At 39.7% G+C, this 26,656-nt stretch overlaps 1 protein-coding gene and 1 long non-coding RNA gene across 12 annotated transcripts in view; one reads left to right on the top strand and one right to left on the bottom strand.

Annotated features, from left to right (window-relative positions):
• The window catches only part of WNK2 (WNK lysine deficient protein kinase 2), a 192,612-nt gene that overhangs the window by 8,806 nt on the left and 157,150 nt on the right, over positions 1-26,656 (bottom strand). For 4 of the 11 annotated variants that reach the window (XM_053290470.1, XM_053290477.1, XM_053290479.1 and 1 more), the window contains 5 exons: positions 21,706-21,921; positions 20,540-20,638; positions 15,328-15,372; positions 13,080-13,339; positions 2,551-4,030 (listed from right to left, as the gene is read on the bottom strand). In XM_053290470.1, the coding sequence (XP_053146445.1) occupies positions 3,680-4,030; positions 13,080-13,339; positions 15,328-15,372; positions 20,540-20,638; positions 21,706-21,921 (971 nt within the window). In that variant the 3' untranslated portion in view covers positions 2,551-3,679. Of the gene's footprint in view, positions 1-2,550; positions 4,031-13,079; positions 13,340-15,327; positions 15,373-20,539; positions 20,639-21,705; positions 21,922-26,656 lie in introns of those variants that run through there. The other 7 variants (XR_008315133.1, XM_053290474.1, XM_053290475.1 and 4 more) reach the window with 6 other exon arrangements.
• The window catches only part of LOC128342732 (uncharacterized), an 80,248-nt gene that overhangs the window by 37,537 nt on the left and 16,055 nt on the right, over positions 1-26,656 (top strand). The window lies entirely within an intron of this gene.

The raw sequence follows: 26,656 nt of genomic DNA, 5'->3' as shown, positions 1-26,656 counted from the left end.
GTACTTCCTCTACTCAGTTGCCAGCATGAGTCATCCACTAAAGCAACCCAAGCGATCTTGGTCCCAAAACTGAGACAGAAGCCAGATTGAAAGGGTTAATAATTGTCCAGTCAATTATACTACTGAATTGTAAAAGACAAAAATCAAGTCTACAAAACAAGTTAGAGAGGATTCTACATAGCTGACAACTATGTCCAAACCTTAAGTTGTTTCCTGGATTGAATATATTTGTTTTTGTTGACTTTTTGTTGCAGCATTTTTGTTGACTTTTTTGTTGCAGCATAAATTTTGCTGCTGCTGTTTAATATTCCTGCCCCAAGTGACTGTTAATCTCTCAAAGGTGTGTGTGTGTTTTGCACTGTGTGAGCACTGCAAAAGATTTCCCTTGGGGGATGGAGCCGCTCTGAGAAGAGCATCTAGGTTCCAGGTTCCCTCCCTGGCATCTCCAATATAGGGCTGAGAGAGACTCCTGTCTGCAACCTTGGAGAAGCCGCTGCCAGTCTGTGTAGATACAATGCTGAGCTAGATGGTCCAATGGACTGACTTGATATATGGCAGCTTCCTATGTTCCTATGTAACACCACTCCCTTTCCGTTAGTTCTATAGTAAGTATTTTCACTGTAGTGTTTTTTTTCCTGCCCCAAGGAGAATGCTTCTTAACTGTACAATACGTTTTATATCTTTGGTGACGGAAGTTCAGTGGTAACTGAACCTCACTGGTTATTGATAGGATGCTATTCCCTGACTATTGGCAATGATCATAGAGACACTCTTCATGCACCCCAGTAGCTTAAAGTACCACACTTCTTGTTGTGTAAAGTATCACAGTAATAAGTATCATAAATACATCAGTAAAGTATTACATAATTCTTGAGGTGCTTCTTTTTGAGTAAACACTCCCAGATGGAGTAAATACTTTTCACGATTGGTGAGAAGAGCTCCAGGCTGGTCTGTGGGGGAGGCAGGTTTAACTTACCTTCCCCGCAGACAATCTCCGTGCCTTACCTGGGGGGGGGGGCGGATTGCCTGCTCAGACAACTGGTGGCTTGCCTAGCATCTCCAGGGGTCAGGGTGCAGGGGCGTGCCACTGTGTGTTGCCTCACCTACCAGAGCACCAATAATGCACTGTGCAAGTGCATGGTGCATTATTGGGGTACCCCCCGCAAAGTGCACCAGCCATTAAAACAAATTGAAGTTAAGGAAGCGCTTGCTCCCTTAACTTCATTTTAGAGGGAGGCTACTTTGGCCCGATCCTGGCGGTTCACACATGTGTACAAAACCGGGCTGGACTCCCTTAGCCCGGTTTTGCATGTGCATGAGAATAGCCTCACTATGTGATAAACTAAGTGGTGCGGAAACTACAACAATATTATTTCAGGAACAGAATGTATCTAAGAATACAAATTAGAACAATAATATCTGTGTACATACGTAGGATCTCTGTATATTTCACAAATGATGGCACAACTTGAAGTCCAAGGTCATAACTGAAGTGGTACAAATGGAAAGCCATAGTTTGAGGCTAGTTATCCTCCCAGTTGGAAACATCTTAGTGAAGAATGGGCAACATGTGCCACATTTAACAATCAAGCCAATTCTGAAACTATGAGAAAAGGGATAATCGAAGTGCTCCACTATCTTGTGTAATCTGGAATACTTGAAATATTTGAGAATTTAGTAACACACTGGGTTTTCCACAACTTTTTCAAGCACAAAAATGTTTATTTTTCTTACTTCTCTTTAATATATACAATCTCTTGGGGTGGGATTAGTGCCACTGACTGTCAGTATATAAGGGGATGGACTATACAACAGGCAATAGCAACAAACTGCAGGTGTCAGTGCAAAGCTGAGGGGGAAATGGTGAGAACAGATTTTCCATGTTTTGCTCATAAAGCATACAGACATGAATCTAAAATAAAGTCTCAAACAAATGAAAGATACATGTTATGTTAACAGAGAACAGAAATCTCTTACTACAGTAAGTATTTTGCCCAGGCAGAAGACTCTGCATCATATTCTACAAAATCCAATTCTAACTGAATTGATGGAAAATATAAGCTAAATGATACCAACATAATATTTCAGACAGTTCTTACTGCTCAAGAATTACAATAGGATCTATGCAATTCACAGACTGGCAGCACAGGACAGCTCCGTCCCTTCAGCAGGTAAGTAGTTCCAAAATGTCATTGCCATAAAGAGAGAGAGAGAGCAAGAGAGCAGGGTGCCATCAACTTAGCCGCTGGAATGGTTTTGTTAGGTGTGCCATTATGTCTGTCCTTCTTCCCCACTCCCACCCCGCCAAGCAAATAGAGACTTACCAATATGAAAATCAATCTAAGAGGATACCTTGTACCTTTAGACTGAGAAGTGGAGGTGCAAATTCCACGCATAGAAAAGCAGATCAAACTAAAACAAAATGCATACATCAAACAGGAAAGAGTGCCATTCTACCTACAGTGCAAACTGAGTTCAAATGTGAAAAAAGAAATGCAGATGTGGCCAAACACCATATCTACTCATTGGTACTGAAAAGGAGGGAGAGTGTTGAAAGAAAGCGTCAATTTTAATTCCATTTCAGTGAGAATACTGTATGCATTGCAGTGATAAAAGATTGTTCTGGACTAGGACCACTGATGGAATAAAGGCAGATAACATGCAAGCAAAGTTCTGTACTTACATAGCTCTTATAGTAACTTTGGGATGGGCTCTCCTATAATCAAGATTCTGATTAGGTTTATTTAACATATGAAACATGCATGGATTTGTAATTTAACTCAATTACATAGTTTGTTCAGAAGAGGAGAAATTCTGCAGCTAAACAAGAGGCCGGGGGGGGGGGCATTTGCCCGCCAATTTGCAATTTCAAATAGAAACAGAAGTTGTTACTTGTAACAGCTTTTCCAGAAAGACTGCATAGCAAAGTGAATTGCACTGCCCGAAGCTATTACCTGCACACATATATACAACCATTTACTTTAAAGCTCCTGTAAATGCTCCTATTTTAAAAACAAAGTTGTTCATTTCATTATGCTTTATTCAAATTAAGAGAGACTTTGATCCATATAGGTCTAAGAACTCCCCATAAACATTTAAACTACCAGTTTAAACTCATCATTTTACTACCAGTTGAAATAAAAGCATTTACAGGAGAAAATGGAACAAAACTGGTCAAGAGTCTCAAATGTAAACTTTCAATTTTTATATATATATATATATATACACATATATATATTTATACTTTTTGCAAATAAAAATATTAAGATATAACCCCACACAAGCAGATTGTAAATAAAATACACCTTTCAAAGTCTTTTTTTAAACATCTTTCCAGCTAGAACTGAAAAGCTTGAATTCAAGGCACTATACTCCTGCAGTATTAATACAGTTGTCTAACCATCAATTCAAGTACATCAATATTGAAGGTTGCAGTTTCAAACACCAGAGCACAAAATCAAGTGTCTTCGGCAATGAAGGAGAAGCAAATATTGCCATGAGAACAAACTAATCGGTGTGAAAACATTTCACAGTGATTGCTTGATGCCGTGTGTGGCTGTGTGCACTAGCAGGCCTGAACAAAGTGCAGGCAGGTAAACACATAGCTGCATATAGGCTCTCAGACACTCTGCATTTACACATTTTGGAAACCACCATCGGCTGTCAGGCGGTGGCAAAGCTAGGTTATTCTCAAGTTAGGGCCTGGGGGGCTGACAGCAGGTTGCTGCAGAGGCACTGGGAAGAGCGGCAAGCCAGTTTTGCCCAGAGCTGGAAACTGTGCCACGCTCCGGCCTCCTCCAGTCCCAGGCTGCGCCGTCGGGCCTGGCCACTGCACTCCAAAAACAGGTGTAGGGAAAACTCCTCCATATTGACAAAGAGGCATCATATAAGGTTTTATTGTGCCAGAAAGGGAAGTACCTGGCATAGGCACTGGCATGGATGGTGAAACTCCAGGAGTTAATGCAGCTGGCATTGGGCAAGACACTGGAACAATGCATTTTTCCCCCATTCCTGTTCTTACTGTATTAACCTACAAAAACAAACATAAAAAAGCACAGCTATTACGCTTGTACCCTCCTAACTGAGCAGTGCAATAGTATTGCTTCATAGCAGTTATCATTTTCAATCCAACGGTGTCATGCTCTACTCTTTTCCTTAGGGTATATGCTGGTTTTGCTCCCTCCAGTGGCTGAGACTGTGTATGAGGTGATAAAACTTACAAGCCCTCCTGGCTGTGTCTCCTACAAAACCCTTTAATTTCTAACCCCCACATAGAGAGAGCTGGGAATGAGCTCTGGCTGAATTCTCTGGCAGCCTTCACTTTAAGTGAATTAGGGACATTATGGGTGCCTCATTCCTCTCCCATATACAGGGGTTGATAACATCTCACTGCTTTCCTTGCGGGGGGAAAAACCCCAAAGCATTCTTTCTGCACCCAACTCCTTTAAGCATCGAGTGGAAAACATTTGACTGCCTATGCACATTGGAAAAGTGGTCCCTCGACTTACAAACTACTCGACATAAGTATTTTTCGAGTTACAAACGGCAGTTTTAGATCCGGTTTTAGATGCGGTTTTTTCGACTTACAAATTTTTAGATGGGGTTTCCTCGACTTACAAATTTTGCATGCAGTTTCCTTGACTTGCCTGCCTGTTTACTGCCTGTTTATTCTTGAAAAGAAATGTTCCTGTGCAGTTTGCAAGCCTTACTGGGGGTCTGGGTCTTTTTTCTAGGCTCCGGAACGCATTAATCCGTTCCCAATGCATTCCTATGGGAAACCGCTTTTCGACTTACGAATTTTTCGACTTACAAATGTGCATTCGGAACGGATTAATTTCGTAAGTAGAGGGACCACTGCAGCCAAATCTGAAAAACCAGGCAGCCCATAATATGCTAGGGTGGAAACAGGGAAACTGACCCCAAGCCATGAGCTCCCCAACCCCTATTCTATTTCTTGCTCTTGCACCCTCTTTAGACATCCTTTAACTTTCTCCCCCACCCCACGCCACCACCAGAGAAGTAGACATCCACACACACACACAATCACACATGAAAGGGAACTTTTGCACTGAACAGTTTAGCTTTGCTGCTTATTGAAAACATCTAGATATGGCAGAACTGGATGAGAGAAAGCACTTTCTTTTCTAAACACTGAGAGCAACTGACTTCCTGGGAAATTATGAGCTTAATTATAGACCAAATGCCACAAGAACAATTATTGAACAAGAGTCTATCTGGTCCCCCCATGGATTTGGTTAGTGGGTTTAAATTTCACATATAATTTATAACTTCTGGCAGTGATTTCATGAAGTCAGCACCTACTACTGAATTATATGTCATTCAGGCAAATTGCATTGTCTACAGATCAGGGCCAAAGAGATTATTACACCCAGGGGATTGTGAGATTTTTTTTAAAAAAAATGTACATGAATTTAAATGAGAACTCCTAAGAGGGATGTCTTTTACATATTTGGGAAGCTCTGCGGCAAATATCTAAGTTTAAAAAGATAGTATATTTTGGATCCAAGATCTTTTAATACACAGGTGAGATGAAATTTGTGGTCAAAAAAGTGCATTTATTGGAATAAATTTATCAGTAAAACACTTGTATTTTTGATTCCAAGTTGAAAAGTGTACACTTTATCAGAGAAAAGACACCTTCACAGATTGAAAAGTTGCAACATCTAGGCAATCTAATCCTTTGTATTTGCTGTAGCTATGTTTCTACTACTGGTAGCAATGGTCTCCACTATTTCTTCTGGGACATTGTCAGTAGAGCAGAGATGGTCAGCCTATGGTGGCAATGGTCAACATCTCAGGGCCCATTCTATTCTCAAAATGGTAATCTCGTAATCGGAAGTGTATTTTTCTGCACAACGCGGCTGTCTCAACGATGCTAAAGGCATTGCCATCTAGTAGAAAAGACTTTCCTACAATATAGCAGTTCAGAGGGGAGACGGGGGTTGAACCAAAAGGAATGTACATGCTTCTGCCTCTCACCTCAATATGCTAAAATGGGGAAATGGTTATTGTCTTTTCCTCTCCAGAATATTCATGAGATTGCAATGCAATGTGATCTACATGGGGGAGTCCAATTGGTTGTCTGTGTAGCTTTAAACACAGTGTCCAAAAAGAGATATATTAAGAAAGTAAATAATCTCTCTCTTTGTCTCAGAACTTTCAAAAACTACTTCCATTTATTTACAACTAGCAGGATGGGCAATCTTTCCCTACCAAACTTGGTAAGGTTGTTCAGTCAGATAAAATTGCTTTGTGTGGGTCCTCTAACTGGGTATCTTCAGCCTGCAATCCTTTGGGGGGGGGCAGCACAAGGGCTCATCACATTAGTTTTGTTCTGGACATTCAGAGAGGCATTCTTACCTCCAGAGGCATTCTCTGTCCAGAAGTCCAGAGGCATTCTTACCTCTGGACTTCCAGGCTGAAGTCCAGGGCCTCCACACCCTCATATCCTTTTAGTCTGTACCGGGTGGTGTTGTCACACTGGTGGCGCAGTGGTAAAACTGCCGCCCTGTAATCAGAAGGTTACAAGTTCGATCCTGACCAAGGGTTCAAGGTTGACTCAGCCTTCCATCCTTCCGAGGTCGGTAAAATGAGTACCCAGAATGTTGAGGGCAATATGCTAAATCATTGTAAACCGCTTAGAGAGCTCTGGCTATAGAGCGGTATATAAATGTAAGTGCTATTGCTATTAAAAATGTGTTTAAAATACTGTGTTTGTGTGGTGGTGGGGGCCTCCAAATACCTTTAGGTCCAGGCTTCAAAATTACCTAGGTGCACCTCTGTCTGGGAGGCAGTATCAAGGCAGCATATGTGCATGCATATTCAGAGTGGGACCTTCCTGATTCAACCTGAGTGGGATCTAAAATTGACTGAGCAGACATTAAAAAAATGTGTCAGTGCACACACATGTGCACACCTTAGGGCAGGGGTGTCAAACTGAGGCCCTCCATATGTTGCTGGCCTACAACTCCCATCATCTCTGGCTACTGGCCATGGTGACTGGGGATGATGGGAGTTGTAGGCCAACAACAGCTGGAGGGCCACAGTTTGACACCCCTGCCTTAGAGGTACAGTGGTGCCCTCTAGGAACTCCACAGGAGAAAGTTATAGGATAATTAGTTGGTCGTGAGTGCTTTATGATGTGACCTGCCAATACACCAATCACTTCTCGCACTTCATACTGATTAGCACAGTTCAAGCTTTCCATATTAACTGATGTCATCTGAATAAATAGTTGTTGGGCAAAAAAACAGCTTGAACTTCGAAATAACTATCTCACATGTCCTGTGGCCTATGACCAATCCTGCAGCAGTATACCATTATTTGGCATGTGTGGGGATTTTAACAACATAGTTCTGGATTCTGAATGGAACCCTATTGTGTGTCCCAAAAGTGATCAGGAAATTTATTAGCCAAAGCAGATGGCCTAGAAAAGGAGGTCTGGAGGCCAGGAGCTAAGGGAAACTGGGTCAGAAATAAGATGTTCCAGAGGATTTGTGCTCCATGTGGCTACACATTTTGAGGTCAGGTTGGTGAGCACATGTAACAAGACAACCAAGCTCTAGAATTCCCTCCAGCAGGTCTGATTGGCTCAGTCTCTTTTAGCCTCTAGGCAGCATGTGGAAAGGTGATTGTTCAGCAAGACCTTCAGCCACAGATGTCTGAGGATGGGGACGCTTTGGTAATGGCTCTCTACTGTTTCTATGCCTTTTCTTTCATTCTGGGTTTCTAGTAGATATTAGATATTTTAAATTGTTTTGGGAGCTACCTTGAGTGCACACATGCAGAAAAGTGGCAAATACACTGAAAAATAAAACCATAATCATGGAGCTTGGTATTTTCAGCATTGACTGAGGGAAATTTTCCCCAGCCCTACCTAGAAATGCTACGGGCCGAGCCTGGGACCTTCAGCATGCAAAACATGTGCTCTACCACTCAGCTACAGCCGCTACCTGACAGAGGCAAGGGCTCAACAGGATTTTAAGAAGCAGAGACACAGGTAGGCATTAGGGGTGTGCACGGAACTGGCTGGTCAAGTTCGGTTTGAGTCCAGACCCGAACCAGTTCGGTCCGGCAGCCCCTCAACACCCCCCCTCCGTCCAGTTCGGTCTGGGGTTTGTGAGCATTTAAAAAAATAATATAATAATATTTTTTTTGCCTATTCGGGCCTTCCCCAATTGACCTCTGTGTGGCCTGGGTCACATCCTGTTTGCACATTCCTAGTGGGTATTTTGTTAGCAATTATATATACATCTACAACATGAGCACAGAGGCATTTTACAAAGCCAGAAAATCCAATTGCACTGTATCCATAAGCTTTTTACAAAGATCCATCCCTGACATAAACTTCATCAGCATACGTTAAGCGGAATAGACTTTGCACTTGTGTATGTATAATGAATCTCATCTGCTCTCTAGTAACCCAAATTGGAAATGTCATTTTGGAGTTTTACACAGTCTACTTAGGGAATTTTTATTATTTGCCTGTCTTTAGTAATTTGTGTGTCAAATTCTACATTTGCATTAGATTTATCAGAATTTTTGCTTTTTTAATATTGGGGTGTGTTTTTTTCCCTTTGACCCTAGTATTTCATGCATAATGAAATAATTTTTAATATTTTTTCTTGAACTTGTTTTTAAAAAATAATCTGTAGGTTTCCTGAAGGGATTTGATTCTCTTTACTGTGATGTTTAGCTTCCTATTAATAACTCACATACTTTCCATCTTGGGACATCCTGTAAATCAGTCTTGGACTCTTTGACTACATTGCAGCCGCAACCTTGATTCTTCTTCCCAATACATTAAGAAAAATGTTCCTACCTCTCAAAGTCTTAGATCTCTTCCAGGTATTTTACACTGCCAATACGAAGTATGCCAAAGCTGTTCCTTGTTCAAAAATGTACATTACTTCACATTCTCTTAACAGTCACTATTCCCTTGATTGTCTTTGAATACATTACAACTGAAACCCTATGAGCATTCATTTGGAATACGTACTATTAAGATCAAGACTTATATCCTACACATGCATAGGATTGGCTGCAAGTGGGTTTAGATTTTGTTGAAACCAATGGAGTGTAACTATATTAAACTTTCCCTGAATTGTGACCAATATCATCTTAGGATCCAAAAACCATTGCCTCAATCTAGCAAGAGAGATCTGTGCACATAAAAGCCCTCTTCAAACATTATCAGTGTGAGCAGTGCTCACGCTTATAGCGAGAAAGGGTCCCACCCAGCCACTGTCACTCACCTCCTCTCATAGGGCACACACACTTTGCCATTTGTCTGAAGGAGGAGGCACCATAAGTATGTTCATGAGTGATTCCATGAGCTACAACCTACATCTAGACAATTCCATGAGTTGTAACCTCAGTCGACGCCATGAGTGTGTTCATTGGGCAGGAGGGTGTGAGTGACAGCAGTGAGATGGGACTTCCTCCGTACTTTCCCAACTTTAAGCATGAGTTCTATTCACAGTGATAGTGTCTGAAGAGGGCTAAAGAACATTCCATGTCTGCAGAAGCCTATTTGGATACAGATTCACATTATGATGCGTGTTCACTTGAGTCCTGTTGAATTAACTTTTGATGCAGCTTTGGATGCCAATGAGAATGAACATCCACATCTGGAACCACTAATTGTTACACATAACTAGTTATGCAGGACTACAGCTGAACCAGAACCCACATCTCTAATAAAACAGCAACTAAAAAAGTGATCGCATACTCTCAAGACCTAGCAATCTTCTCCACCAAATCATTTCTTTGGTTTGCTCCAAATATTTTATGGAAGGTTACTCCATATTAAATGGAGAGAGAGTGTCTTCTCTTTCATAAGCTGGAGAAGATAACAATGAACTGCAAATGCTACTCAAACATTACATTACACTACACTTAAGGCAATACATCCCAAACACTAAGTGAAGCAAGTGGAAACTTTACTCATTCCTATTTTTAATTCCTCTTTGTCCTTCACCCACACAAAAATTCTTGCTTTCTGGCCAACTAGCTAAAGTCAAGCTCAAAGATATATAATTCTGCTATTTCCAGTTTAACATATCACCTACCAGTCACTGAAACAAAAACTGCACCCTTTATGCTTTTCTTCCTATCTTATCTTTTGCTACCTCAACTCCACCCTTTTATGACAAAATCATTGGAACCTGTGTAGCAGAACAAAAGAACACACAAATGTCTCTGCAGTCTACTGCCCTTCCCTTCATTTTAAGAGAATTTCATCCATTTTGAAACATATGCAGTACAGCTCAAGATGTTGCTGTACAATGAGAAATGAAGCTCTCACAAAAACATTGTTCCACAGCTTGTCAAATATGGTTAGGGTAGCATTGATCATATATGCTGGACTGACAGATACTACTTCTCTCCCTTAAATTTTGAGAATAATGTTCCATGCATATTTCATGATGCTTAAAATGGCCACCTTTGCACATGAGTGACATCAAGAACAAGATGGACCTCTATCTGTCAGGGATGCTGTAATAGTTCCGTGAGCAGCTCTGAGCAGAAGGGTTGGACTAGAAGGTGTGCAAAGTCCTTTCCATCTCTAAAATGCTGTGATTCTGTAAAAGCTGAGCTTGCCAATCATGCATCATAGCCAAATAGAGAGGTGATGTAATGCAATGTATTGTAGGAGTTCTCACTGTAAGAAGCAACGAGAAGTGAGTCCCTTTGATTCAAAGGAAGTGCGGAGTGGTTGTGTTGCCTATTGTGTGTTCCATAAGCAAATAAAGTAGGACAAAATAAATCTTGTAAGCCTTTATGCAGCTGAACCAAGGGGAGTGAACAGTTTTTTCAAATAATATATACAAAGTTTTATCTCAGAAAGGGGCAACACTGAAAGCAACAAAACCATTCTTTGAATAAAAATAACACAAGATGAGTACTCTGTATAGTGTATGGCAAAGAGAGGAATGGATGACTTTAGTAGAGAATGCTTTCCCAGCCAAAAGGCCGAGATTTGTACTGAAACAGTATGCATGCAACTCTCTCTCTCTCTAGAAGATATTTGCCTGCAGTATTTTCATGTATAAATGTATGCAATAATAAGGTACAAAGTCTGATAGGAGAAATTATTTCTCCTTATGTTACAGCATTTCTCATCGCTTTTCTTCTCTTGGGTCTAGCTAAAAGATTATGATCACTTTGCAGCAGCTTAGCATCACTGTTATCAAAGTCATGATTGCATCAGATGGGCAAATGTGATGTGTTTGCTCCATCATCCCCAACTAGCCAGAGGATTAGGAAAGTTCAAGCCTACTTCCTGCATTTAATTGTCTCACTGGAAGGGGAAAGGGGGAAAATGATTACTGGGCAGGGAAGCTTCACAGCTTAAGACCCTTTTGTATTACAACAGTGACTCTTGCATTGATTAATCCTTCAATTGCAAATGTGTTGATGTTCCAGCATTGTAACTATTTCCTGAACTAATGGAAGCTGCAAAATGTGGGACAAAGTATTCAAGTTGCATGTGAAAAGTGAGTGCTGATGTGCAATCAACACCGATCTCAATTAGCCAAAGGTATGCTTTTGCAGATAGCATGAAATCATGTGCAGATAGCAAGGCCAAACTCCCTCCTAGGAACCAAGAACCAAAACTTAGAAATGTTTCTATTGCTAAGGCAAATACTATGCTCCCTATACTTGGTTCTTCATACATACACACACACACACACACATAAAAACTGAAGTCTCATCATTCTATGAAAAGTGCTACTATTGAAATAAAGTTTTTGATTTAAAAAACTGTGATACAGAACAAACTCCAACCTTACATAAAATTTTAAAGGAGGTGGTGGTGTTTGCCATCAATGTTTAATTATTTTGATTATGGGCAAATCTCTCTCTCTCGCTCTCCCCCCCCCTTACACAAATGTGTCCTTCCAACACTGTGACTTTCTAATTAGTTTTCTCAGAGTTTTGACTTAGTGAATCCCCTCGTTAAAACTATACATATAGCTTTTCAGCCTCTGTAGAATTATAGAAAAGCAGCAGTAATTTGTTAGGAAAACATTAGGCCTAAGAGATGATCCGAAATGTGTAGTCTAGTAATGTAGCCTGGGTGAATCATGTGAGGTTTTGAAAAGACCATTTATCAGATATTTCCTCCACACTAAAATCATATGGGCTTCTGCTTTCCTCTTCTAACAACAAATTCCCTGATCCAGTGGTTTGGAGCACATACAGTGCTCTTCATAAACAGGGCCTGCTCTATGCTTTCCCCATTGAATGTTCCCCATTTAAATTGTATATGTAGAGCATTACTCAGCTTTAAAGAGGATGGGGCAGCCTGTGCTAGCTGTGTGTATACATTAAGGGGCAGAGCACAGGCGCACTGGATCAAGCTATGATGTTATGCCTTAGCATTTGCATACATATATGTATTTATATGCATTCAGAAACACATGGTGATTGAGGATAGGTTGTAGCATTGGAAATGGGGTGTGGTGGTGATGTCAGGGAATGATAGAGTATCCATCTTTCCCTTTAAACCACACTGGCATCTTTAGATATGCTTTCATGTTGGGGAATATAGGTTTATGAAATATTATATAATCCATCTATGAAGGTAAAAAAGAACATTTAGTGGCCATATCCCCCTTTTAAAAGGTGTAGTATTGGCACAACTCTAGCAGAAAAAGAGCCTACAAACTGCTTCTCCACCAAGCCTCTATTCCAGCAAATAAACTACTGGAAGAAGTTAATAATACATTTTGAAATAACAGAAAAGAAACTTCAACAATGTTATTTAAAAATCTTTTTTAAGACAAGCAACATTTGATTACCAGGGAGAGTATTGCTGTGTACCAACTATTAAATCACAATTCTCCATTTGTAAAAAGTTATATATTGAACCATACATTGTCAAGATCAAGTCCAAGAAGACAAAATTATTAAGCTCTTTTTAGTTGTTAATGAAGTGAAATGGATATTTATATGGAGTGTGCTCTTTTAAGCTTATGTCCTCCAAACACCAGCTCTGAAATGGCTTTCAGACACAAAGCAAAACGTAACGCTCTTCAAGGAGTGCCACTTACTCCACACATCTCATTCTGTGTCTGCCTGGGATTAGCCTTGGGCTCCATGTCTTGCCGTTTTTGGTTCTGCTTCAGCTGGTTCAAGGAGGGTTTGGCCTGAACAGCTCCCATGGTTTTGCTTGTCCATTGATCCACCAGCTTATGGAGGTCATCTGTGAAAGTTCCTTTCTTGTTGTTGCTGTTGTTTGCTTGCACTTGCACCTGTAGTGTTGTTTGTGGCAGAGGGTCCGGATAGGCTACAAGGCTGTTAGTGGAAGATCCTAAGACATTAGAGAAAGAGAAGAATCAGCTGAATCATCGGCAATGGCACACTTTTTATGTCTTAGTTAAGTTCACTCAGTTTCACATCATTACCAAAATCACAGATATCCATTTTTCATCCAACTGCTTCTTCTGAAGAACATTTTTGCTTCAAAAATGGGCTAAGAAATTGTACATGTCCCACCAGTACAAGGGACAACTTAAAAATAGTGTATGGAGAATAAACTGACTGACATCCACACAAATGCAGCACTGGTGCTGGGGGGGAGGGCAATTATTGCTGATATCTGCTTCCCTATGAAGCCCACTGTGCCTTCCCAAAACAAGTCCCTGAGGGTGCACAACTTTCAGGGACATATTTTTGAAAGGTACAGTGGGCTTCAGAAGGGTTGCTCGGCAAAAATCATTCCTGCCCCATAGCACCAGTGCTGCATTAGTCTGGATGTCAGCCACTGTTTTTACACATTCCAAAAATAAAATCTTTAATAATGCTTTCATACAAATGTATCAGAACATGACAGTAAGATAGGATGACTGTAAGGGAGGTATTCTACTTGGGCCTTGTAGTAAGCATTCATTTGCACTTTGACTCTGGATGTACAGTGTTTAAGGTCCAAAGCCTTGCACAATTTGGAATGATAGGCTTCCCATCCAGCAGTCTCTGCATACCATCACAAACAGTTGATCAGAAAGATTCTGCTTAATTTACCAGACTACATACATACCACCCAATTCACCAACCAGCCTAGGTTGGTGAATACAGCATGATTTCACATCCAGTGAACAATAATACCTTCATATATTTGAAGCCTGATTCACCATGCATTGTCCTAGCTGAATCAAGGCAAAACTATCTATGCAAATATTATCTACACAAATAAATACCTATATCCACATTTTTTTTGTTCCCATAGAATTCCCACATTGTTTTTTATACTCTCCTATGTTTTGCAAACAGTTTAAGTATTTTACATGAATGTCCTCTAATGCAAAGTTCAGGAGTTGGTGAGTAATGATCCATGTCTGAAACCCTGGAGAGACTTTGCCAATCAGTATAGACAATTCTGAGCTAAATGGGCCAACTATAAGGCAGCTCCCTATATTTCTAGAGAAAACTACACAGGATCTGGTGGTAGTAACGAATTAAACACAATTTCACAATATTCTAGCATTACTATAGAAATACCTAACCCATTTATTTCCTCAAGATGGGACAGATATTTCTTGGAACATACTGTGGTCAGGTTGATAAAGTCCAACACAGAGTGAAATCAATATCCCAAGATTAGTTAGCTGGGATGTGGGGCTTCTGATATACATATTTTTCAAGAGCACGAAAAAGACATTGAATGCTACTTTCATAGACCAACATTTGAAGCAAAAAAGTTCAAAGCTGTAGTGAAATGACATTATTTATGATGAGCTAATGTACTAACAGCTTGTTTCTGCTGCATGAATTTTCAAATAATGATGTACACTATTCGTGCCTTTCAAACACTCGTGCCTTCCTTTAAAAACGATTGCACACCAATCTTATGTGAATTCTTATGCTCTCTTGAAAAGTGAACCAGTGAAGAGATATGTGCTCTTTTCAGGGATTACACCTCAAGAACTATTCAGCATTTCAAGCATCTCAATAGTGTGAGGAATGTTAATCTGTATTAGCCAACCAGCAGCAAAACAGCAGTGTAAATAAGCAGTGTTAATCAAAATATTAGATAAGTGCATTGCCCAGCTTTGCCTCAACACACACACATACATACTGAAATTACAATGTTCTTGCAACATACATGCATCTCAAAGCATCACAGGCATGCAAAGCTACCAAAGAGATACCTGCTCTTAATTAATATGCAGCCTAGTTTAATGCAGGCATGGATACAATGTCTGTTGTTTAAATAAACCATTAGATTATATTTAAATAAAGCAGCCCATGCTCAGAAAGAAATATCAAAAAGCCAAAAACAAAAGAGAGAGGGATAGTTACTACTACTGTGATCTTTGCCTAGACATAGTCGTTTCAGGGTGGACCCTACAAAGTAAAATGATACAAGACATAAAGAGTTAGGCAAGACTAAAAAGGGGGAAGAAAAAAGTCTGATGGAAAATCTGCTGTATTTTTAAACAATGAAAAAGTAATCATTATATGCAAGGAGGAACAGACAGAAAGTCAGCAGTTCAGGTGTGAGAAGGAGAAATAATTGCGCAGCTCAGAATCTATGTAATTTTTCTGTTATCGGAATATATGTTCTACAGTTGATGTTGGTTTTTGTGGGGCCTATAAGCTTCAATAGACATTAAAATAATCCTTCTTCCAAAATGTTCTTTTTCCTATGCTGTTTGTGTTATAAATAATATCTACATGGTTAGTCAATGAAGGGCAGCAATAATTTTGGACACAAGCAAAAGTAGTCTGGCTGCAAAAAAGCAGTTGTCTAGAGAGCTCTTAAATAACTTGCTTTACAAGTTCAAAAACTCGGCAGGTCTGAAACCAATTTTTAAGCTTAAGCAACTGAAGCCCTTAGGGACATATTCCTGGCAGAGAAAAGGGACCTCGCTACTCCCTCCTTGCCTGTGCTGAACTGAGCAAGCCAAGCTTCATGCACAGATAGTTTATTGGCTGCTTAAGATGTGGAACTCTTGCTTCACCCTCATAAAGCAGCACTGAGTTTAATATCTTTAATATTTAATAGCCACTTAATTTAATATCTTTGAAATACATGCAGTCTATCATAGCTCGGTTGGAGTATTTCAACTTTGTCTTATCAGTTTAGGTTTCTTGCTTAGATACTTTGATAAATTAAATGACATAGTGATCATATTCCACTGAGCACAGTTCCCTCTAAGAAACAACTTTTATCATCAGGTTCTATTTAGTAGCTCTATTTGCTATTTGTTTATCAGACTTCCCTAAAACGGTTTTTGAAAAAGGAGAGTCATATTTGAAATTTGTATTATTTTTTTCCAAATCTTGAAAGCAACAAAAAACCCCAAACCTTTAAAGTACCGAAAGCAAAAAAATCAGTTTAAATCACAAGGGTGCTAATTAGCTCAAAAACAAAACAAACAAACAAAAAACCTTACGGAACCTTCAGAATACCAAATAATTTGTCAATGCCTTAGTTCACCATGTCTCATGCTGCTGTAAACTAGAGGCTGTCATTATACTCAATGATACTAAATTTGATCACCATTTTGTTAAGCATGTTGAAATAGTCCAAGCAAATAAGAGCAGCAGACTCCATTTGCCTGTGCACATAAACAATACTAAACAACACTTGTTTAGTGCCTGAAAAATAGAACCAGGATATGGTTTGCTTCAGGTGGTTAGAAGAAATTTACAAATAAAATTTATCTGTTTAATCATGTGAAATGGCCTTACAAAATGCTCCATGGATGTGCAATAAAGAAAGAGCAAAACTGCCACAATAGTGGCCTGGGGAGCTGTGTCTGCTCTTCCCTGCACCCCCCCCCCCACCCGCAATTGCTGGAAATAAATTCCCTTTAAGTCATGGTATGAGCAGGGCAGGATCTAGATCAGCTGTTTTTCCTCACAGCAAAGGGAGACTTACTCCCCTGTTAAATAGCATCTGAACTGCCTGATTTTTGCCATGGTCCTCTGAAACAGAGATCGAAGAAAGTCATGAACAAATAGGATGATCTTTTTAATCAATTCAGATACATTTAATGTGTTTGTTTTCACTCATCTTAACTGTTGCAACCCTTCCTATGAGACATTTCCTCTTTCCCCTTGGTGACTGTGTGCAAAGTTATTTATTATTTACAGGATTAGAACTTTTAAAAATCGCATCAAATGCATTAGAGAATTCTTGTCATGCATCACTTTACTTGTGAGGCAATATTAACTGCGATGTAACAGAAAGGTGAATTTGTCAGGATATGTATCTAATTTATAAAAGAAAGTCTATCACCATAAAAGTAAATGCTACAAACTATGAAATTAGTTTTCATAGAAAACTATGATCAGAATACACAGGTAATCTAGATTTGAAACTGGAAGAGCATCTTCAAATGTTGATCTTCATAATTATGAAGAGAATCTTCATAATTCTGTTGAGTGTCTTAGTTCTTAATTAAGAAGAGTATCTTCACATTTTAGCTTTGGAGACTCTCTTAGACACTAAAGTACATTTAGTGTACCTGCCATTACTCGGAAAGTGGTGGGCTTTTGTGCAGCAGCTCGAAGAGTGTGCCAGTTTTTAATTAACAGTCCTAGTGCTGCTGTATAACCTTTCAGTTATAACATTGTTGATGGGTTAGACTGTTGACTTTAAAAAAAAATATATTTATATTGTAATTGTATTCCCCCCCCCCTTTGTTGTGCTGGTCATAGACCGTAATAAACTTTGAATGCTGAAGGTACATTTAGTGCTATATTAAATGGTGTCATATTTTTAAAAACATAAAGACATTCTGATGTTAATAGATTGTCAAACAGCCAATGGCTACTTAAACTGCTCTCAAAACCTAGGTGTGTTTCTAGATCTATAGAATAGATCTAATAGCATATTTGCTATTTGTGCTACTTTGCTCCCATTTTTAGTAGGTAGCCCATGGACTTCCTTCTGCGTAGCATTTTGTTCCCTTCAGCTATGTAAATAATCAGCAGAGCACAGGTCAACAGTCTTGCTGGTTGCCCAGACATCTGCTAATACTCTATCCTACTAACATGCAAACAAAAGATTTAGCATTGCATAAAGGCAACAGATCAGCCCACCATTTAGGAAAAAACCCTAAAATTAGTACTACTTAGACTTTTCTTTTTTTCATTAATAGACATGTAAGGGAAATGTGGTGGGGGGATTGCTCCATACACATATATGAATAAGTTGTATTTTTGTAATTTAAAAAAAGTTAAGTGGCTATAGAATTACAGAGAAGAGAAAAGATATGGAAGGAGGGAAGTATATTGGGTAAGAAGATAGAACCCCGGTCTAGGAAGGGAGACTTCAAGAGATGCACACTGTCTAGGCTTTTCTACACAGTGATAAGGAATAGCTGCTTTTTGTTTTAGATGAAAGATATAATTCTTAGTATCTGATTTTATGTTTGTTCAGCAATACTGTACATGAAGAAAAAAAGCATAGACTGCTGTTGGGGAAGCCAATAAAAAGAGATGGAAATATTTGAGCCTAGTCTATAAGCATCTGATGCATCTATAGGCATTTGATTCATTGTGTTGACAGTTGAAAGCTAATCAGATATTGTGGAGATGACTTTCTTCTCTTGTGTATCATAGACAACAGCATCTCAGATTATATATAAGATTTAAGGGACACCTTACTTTGGGCAAAAAGATTATTAAGAGATGGCAACATTTTTACTGTAGATACCCAACACATCAGCTTCTTTTACTAAATTTTCAAACCCAATTACATATCATTTGCAATTAATTTAGATTGCTCTTTAGGATATTTGCTAAAAGTATTCTTAATTCAAAATCATGCCACAATCATATCACCTAGGAGACAAAAACCAAGAACTGTAGTGTCATATGAGTAGTTAGGATGATTAGTTTTAAGAATAGGAGAATTTCACATATACTTGCTCTATTATCTTTGGTTATTACTGCCATGACACTTAAATTAAGAATTGTGTGTCATCTTGTATAGCAAAGCTGTTACAGATAGATGAACAGCTCTGACACTTGTGACTATAGAACACTATAGAACAGTCACATCCAGAATGTAAACCAGAATATATACAAAACATTCCTAAAATACTGCCCCTAGGTTATTGTGTTAACATTTAATATAAACTGACTCCATGTGCAAAGATGCATATATATCCATTCTCAGCAGCCCTTTATAATTAGAGTTCAATGGAGATTAAAAAGGGAAAAAGTATTAAAAAGCAAGGAGGATGCATTTGGAGTAGTTTTGTGCCTTTGAATGTTACCACCTCAATAATGATAAAAATATATAGATCTAATGGGAAAAGTCTGATACAAATGAAAATGAACACTGAATTCGCTATTTGGGGGGGAAAAGTTATCCGTATTTTTGGGATTACATGGATGAGCAGAATAGGTTACTTTACCAGTACAATATGTCTTTATTGCACAAGAAAAATCTATTTGCCTCATATCATAAACATTTGTTTTAAATTTCTAATTAAAAGTTAATGTCTATGACGGTTGGTTGAACTGCCAGTTAGTGTGATCATACAGTTAATCAAATGTCTATTTGTATTTAGTTGCACAGTTATTTGAAATCATCCTGGACACAATACCAATAAACCATTCTCGAAAGAAATATGCATTTTAATTGTTTAAAAATTTATTCTGTGCTTTGATGAACTGCTTGTTGACTTCATCTCTGAGGTCACATGAGGTCATAAAAAAAATCAGCTGAGTAAAGTGCTCCAGCTAGGTGCATTTATTTTAAAAAGCCATACTGAACTCTATAGCAGAGTAATCAGACAAGAGCATTTAACAAAATTCAGTTCAACTACTCCAACATATGCAATGTGGGGGAACAATATTGCCGGGAAAAGAGAATATTAAAGAACTAGCAGGAGCATTTCTCAGCATTTCCACATGCAAGGGATAGGAAAAATAATAATAATAAATAATAGTAATATAATAAAAAATAGTGGATATAAACAGTACTGTATATTGTTTGAATACAGCCCTTGTGCGGATGTTATACCCTTCAGTGACCTTCTAGAATTGTATCAGCTTGCTACATGCATGTCTTCATAGTCCAAACATGTGTGAAAGAGACCATTCGTCTACAGAAGGTTGGATTTCTTTTTGATATCGCTGGAACCGGACAGCAGACATGTATAATTGCCACATTGTAAATTAAAAAAGTTACTTCAACTTAAAATCACATAAAGATACATCCAAGGTAAAATTTACCATACGGCTATAGAATAAATGATGAGATCTTCCACACATGCTTTTGGTACCCAGGCATGAGCCAAAAGCAGTGCACAAAAGCTTTCCATATGAAATAAAATAAAATAAAATAAAAATTAGGAGGGCCAATGATTATTAACTTGGGGTGGGGGGAAAGAAACCAAAGAGATTCCCTAGAAAAAAAAGAGGGCATCTTGCCAAACATATTTTATATATGTATGTATGTATATATACATATATATATGAAAATGAGTTTTGAAAAAGGGGAACAAAAGAAAGATGGGCTGTGATAAAATACAAAAGAACAAATACAAACAGATGGACAAAGACACAGGTCCACTGAGGAATCTGGTACGAGGTTTGCTACTAGATTTATAGGTCACTCTCTCAGACGTTTGGTGGAAAACCGTCCAGCCTGCAAATGAATATAAAGGGAAGAAAACAAAGACACTTATAAAGTACAAATAGCTGTGCTCAGTTGTCACCATCAGTCACATCAGCTTTGTTAGTTTATCATCCATATCTCCATTTTAGCCTTGCCAAAGAGGAGTAAGTTCATTGACTATATGCAAAAGGATGCAAAAACAACAGCAGAAGAAAATAGATACTTGACAGGATTAGTTTAGCAGGTCATGCAAAACTGAGTAAGGTAGGTACTGAGTTTAATCACTCTTATACTTTCTCAAAGAAATTGCTACCACATCACGATGAGTCTAGGAAACTATGCACTGAAAGGTATCAATAATATGAGTATTTGAAATTATCTTTAAAATATGATAGACCTTCTAGTGAAGCTAGAAAACCATGAGAATAATGAAAATAACTTGCATGTTGGTGGAAGTTAAACTACTTATTATATATTCCATATTATATTTTTATAGGCTAACAGGAAGGAATGCTTTGGAAACAAAATTCTAACCCCATACGTAGCAAATATTTGTACCTAAGAATATGAATAAAGAGATAAGCAAGTCAGCCTTTCCTTGATACTTCCTGTAAGTCCACACATGGTAGTGTTCAATTTTTAAAAAAGAGGTACCATCCCGTTACAATCAGTAATTCTTTTATAACATAAATTTAAGCCATGCAATATCTTTTTCTTTATTCATACTCTATTAACCTTCCTACCATTGTTAATTTTCAAAAGCCACGCTAGGTACTCAGATTTCTACAAGTTTCATGATCAGTGAAGCTTCCATTAGAATTATTTTTATCATTTTGACAGCATCTTGGCTGTTCTGACATTTATCCTTTCAAGAACCCCAGTTCTTGTAGGTTAGGTTGGGAGACAGTGATTTGCTCATCTCAGTGTGCTTTGTGGCTTAACAGGTAGCATAGTAAGTGTTTAAACCTGCTTCTTCCATTTCCAAAACCACTGTTTGAAACCACTTCATCCACTGCTCCATATTCACTTCACATGTTGAAATAAGAAGCACTAATTTAAACAAATAATGAATGGCAACCCTAAGTATATAGAATCACCTTGGCCAGCATTTCCATGAGGATCTCCTCCTTCAGTAGCTAATCCAGAGCAGATGTCAGAGGACAAAGAGGCCTTGACAGAGCAGGGCTGCTGTGTTTGAACTGATTTTCCAAGTATGGCCGATGTAGATGAAGTTAGTGCTGTGGCTTCAGTAGAACTCATATGAGCTTTAGTATTATCTTTAGCCGAAGTGTCTTTGCAGTCTGATACATTGCCTAAAAAGGACATACGCAAACATCAGCAAGTGCTGAGAAAAGCAATGAGATGCAACTATCAGCTTGTCAGAGGTGCTCTTACCCCTGGACTTCCAGGCCAAAGTCCAGGGCTTCCACAGTCCCTCCCCCCCCCCCAAATCCTCTTTAGTCTGTCCCAGGTGGTATGGTCACCCGGCGAAGCATGATGATGGGGTGGGGGGCTCCAAAGGCCTTTAGGTCTAGGCTCCAAAATTACCTAGGTGCACCTCTGCAGCTTGTTGAGGACAGCTTTAAACATTCTGAAGTACTGGAAGAAAGCTACAACTCAAAGCCCTGCAGCTGTAACATACACATGATCGGCTGCAGATATCAACTGTTCAGAATTTTCAAGCATTAATGCCAATATAAAACGATACCCAAAGACCAGCAGTAGGGTTGCAGTGTATTCAGGTGCCAATTCAAGAAAGGGAGGTCAGGATCCAAGAGCTTCTTCAGGCAATGCAAAGGGCTTTTAAGATTTTTTAATGTTTGCTTTTAAACAAACCAACAAAGAGACTCGTGACACCTTAAAGGCTATCTAATTTATTGTAGCCTAAACTTTCATGGACAATAGTCCATCAGATGCATGACGTATTGCTTCATGAAGTGTTAACTTGAAGTTTAACATTCCAAGCATCAGGAAGGCTATAGTCTACTAAAACCTATGCTACACAAATTGCTTAATCTTTTAAGATGCTCTAAGATGCTCTGTTGCTTTTCCTACTGCAGACTAACACTTTCTCTCGGAATTAGTTTTGAACAGCAGTTCTCCATGTCATATCAAAATCAGACCCAAAAAGGTTTCCCTGCAGTTTGAGGGTGGGAGCTCCTGTTTGGGAAACCAATTCAAAATTCACAGGGGCACACAAAACACAGAGCAGCTTTCTGGATCCTTTTAAGCATTATAAACATTATTTTAAGAATTATAGTGGGTTTAAAAACAAACAAAACCCAGACACTGTTTTTGTTCCAAAATACTGAAATTTGTGTTCCAAAGTACTATAAAAATACAGCCCATTGTTCTGCCACCAAGTCTGCCAATCTAAATCTATTTATGCAGCAAGTCTAATCACAGAGTGTATCCAGTTCAGCAATCTCAACATTTTATATGCTTTGACTGTGGGCTGGACTGCAGATTTCTGATGTCATATTTGCCACTGAGAACAGATTCTTAGCAAGTTGAAAGGATTACTTGAAGGCCTGGTTTCTCAGAAGTAAGTAAAATGGAGTTGAGGGGGACTTGCAGGGTTTCATTAAGTATGGGCAGAATGCCTCCCCAGGTTTAAACCCATCCTAGCAGAGTCTCATCCAGCCTGCTCTTAAAACATCTCCAAGGAAGGAGATATCACAATTTTTCTGGAGAAGCCTTTGTTTCATTTTCCAATCATGCTGTGAACGAGTAGTATCTCTACAAGAAACAAGAATCAGAAAAAGGACAGAGATAAAATTGTACTTTGTTGTGCAACGTGCGAAAAAGGTTCTTAGAACAGCTCTGAAACTGTTCAACCAAGAAGTGAAATAAAATAAACCATTTCAGAAAAATATGCAGGAGGAAGGAGCATAGCTGCCAAAGGAGCAACTAGATTCTAAGGTCTTTCATACGATAATCTGTGGGGTGGCTTAGGGGAAGGAAAAGTTTCTACCCCATTCCTGGCAGATGAGCAGAGCCTAATGGCGAATGAGAATCTGGATGAGTTCATTAATATACATTTCACTGGCTGGTATCCAGAGCACGTGCCACATAAAGGACACTGTGCTGGTGCAAAATTGTTGCACAGTGTCTGAAGTTTGCATTCCAGACTAGTGTTGCGCAACTGCAAGCCTATTTGCAGCTGTGTGGCAGCTGTGCATAAGAACATAAGAACAGACCTGCTAGATCAGGCCCAAGGCCTATCAGGTCCAGCATCCTGTTTCACACAATGGCCCACCAGATGCCTCTAAGAAGCCCACAGAGGACATGCCCTCTCTCTTGCTGTTGCTCCCCTGCAACTGGTATTTAGAGGCATCTTGGCTCTGTGGCTGGAGGTGGCCTATAGCCACCAGACTAGTAGCCATTGATAGATGTCATCCATGAATTTGTCTAAGCCCCTTTTAAGGCCATCCAAGCTAGTGATCATGGCCATCACCGCATCCCATGGCAGGAAAGTCCATAGATTAATTATGCACTGTGTGAAAAAAGTACTTCCTTTTGTAGTACTCCCATGCAACTGCGACATGTCTCATTTATCTTAATGGGAACTTTAGCACAAGAGTGCTAACCCCATTTTTAGTGCAACTAAGACATCCTTTTGCATTAGCACCACTGTGCTTATTCTGCATGCAGTACACTGCTCAGGATGTCAGCCACTGCTTCATTGTTGAGGAAAAGAGATAAGCAAAGCATACAGGAGAAAGCCTGTCCTCACCATCAACCTTTATGCAATGACCGAAGCAATACTGGAAAGTTTGACATGAGATTGTTAAAAAAGGATTTAATGCAAAACCACAGATATTGCTTGGGAGCTAAATAAGGAAATAGGAAGATGAAAGCAACTCAGTTCCACTGTATAGATTTCAGGGGGTTTTCTGCATCACCTTTTCTGCATCTTGGGGTGATCTTATTGATTATCCACTGAAATCACAACTTGCAGACTCTCATGCTGCCTGCATCTCCAAAATTCACTTCTGGAAATGAGTTTCAAGTGAAGATTACAGGGAACAAACTCATAATCAGGGGTGTAGCTATAATTGAGCAAATGGGTTCAAAGAACCCAGACTCCCCAGCTCCTGAGGCCCCCCTCAGCTCCACCTCTTCCTATTCATTTCCTCAGGGGCCACAAGAGAGAGGGGCTAACATGGGCCCTCTCTCCACTAGCTACGCCCCTGCTCCCAATAACAAGCCTTGTGCTTATCTTCTGAGTCCTCCAAAACATACCTAAGCCTCCGTCCATTAGTATTATTATCACGACATATTTTGTTTTTTTTAAAACATCATATCATATTATGATTAAATGCATAATAAATCATAACAGCATTTAAATTCAAAAGTGAGTTGGAATAAAAGAGTTTTTAATAAATGCTGTAAAACTTCAAACTGGGGGTGAAACAGGTATCAGAGGGGAAGGGGGCCAAAGCTACTACTGAAAAGACCCTGTCACACATCCCTACGAGCCATGCTTCAGACACTGGCAAGGCAAGGGGCAGAGGGGGCATATCTTGATCTCCTGCATGTGGGCTTCTCAGAGGCTTTTGGGTGGGCCACTGTGGGAAACAGGATGCTAGACTAGACAGACCTTGGGCCTGATCCAGCAGGGCTCTTCATATATTCTAATGGGCTTGTGCCAGTGATCTCAGCCTGTGGACAGTAGGCAGTCTTTTTACATACACTGGTTCCAAGCCATGAAAGACCTCAAAGTTGAAAACCAACACTTTGGATTGGGCTCAGAATCAGACTTGGAGCCAATGCAGGTTAAATGATAGGCCCACATGTCCCATACCATGAGCTCCTGCAACAGTCTCACTGCAGCATTCTGAACCAGCTGTAGTTTCCAAAGGCAGCCCTGCATAGAGTACATTGCAACAATCCAAGCTGGGAGTAACCAAATCATGTGTGGCAGTGGCCAGAACTGACTTTTTGGGGAAAGGGTGCAGCTGAGACACTGACCAAAGTAGCGTGCACCTTTGCACACTCTGGCACAGCCACCACCACTATTCAGAAGCAAGTCCAGCAACCCTCTTAAGCTGCAATCCTGCTCTTTCAGAGGAAATGCAATCCTGTCCATAATAGGCCATACCCGGGACCAGCTCTATTGCTGGCCAAAAGCACCCCTGCCTTGTTTGCATTAAGTCTGAACCTGTTAACCCAAAACCAGTACAATGATTACTCTAGGCATCAGTTCAGAACCTCCACTGGTTTCCCAGGATTAGATGAAACAGAAAGATAAAGCTGGGTGTCATAATCAATGACAACCCAGCCCAAATATCTAGGGATGTGCACGGAACCAGCTGGCCCAGTTTGGTACGGGCCCAGACCAGACTTGAACCTGATCAGATCAGTTCAGTCCAGCACCCCTTAGAATCATCATCATCAGTTTTATTATGGCCATTGGCCAGCAAAAATGGTAGTAACAAATATACACAATACGTCAATAAAACAATGCTAAAACACAATATGACAGATTACAATCAATAATAATAAATTATTTAAAAACAACAATTATTTAAAAACAATAGACAGCTCTCACAGTTAGGCACCTAATAGGGACCTCAACCTAATGGTAATATAGAAAAATTTAGCCACAACTGCTGTAGTCCCAGGGCTCGAATCTGCAAGGCAGTAATAAGTATAAAAGAGATCACACCTTCCGGGAAATTTAAGTAACAAAGGGGAAATGGCCCCCCGCCCAGTTTGGTCCGGGAGGCTTCATGATTTTTTAAAAAATTTCATTTTCGGGGGTTACCTTTAGCCCTTTCAGGTGGGGCTTCCTCTAGGCCATGGGGGGGGGGGGGGGTTCCAGGAAGGATCTGTTGGGGGGGTGTCGGTCTGAGGTCAGACCGAATAGTGGGGTAAAGGTCAGACCGGTAGTGGTGTAGGGAGGGCATAGGTGGCGTGCTCCCAACCTGGTGGCTGCACGTTCTCTCTTTCAGTGGTGGTGGAAGCCCATGATGTTGTGCTGCTACCAGCCATGTGGCATGCCGCTGGGAATGGGCAGGAAGTAGTGCTAGATTTCAGGAATGC

This window comes from Hemicordylus capensis, chromosome 2 (genome assembly GCF_027244095.1).
Source record: "Hemicordylus capensis ecotype Gifberg chromosome 2, rHemCap1.1.pri, whole genome shotgun sequence".
Taxonomy (NCBI): domain Eukaryota; kingdom Metazoa; phylum Chordata; class Lepidosauria; order Squamata; family Cordylidae; genus Hemicordylus; species Hemicordylus capensis.
The sequence above is the reverse complement of the archived record's forward strand: the minus strand, read 5'-3'. Positions and strand labels throughout refer to the sequence as shown.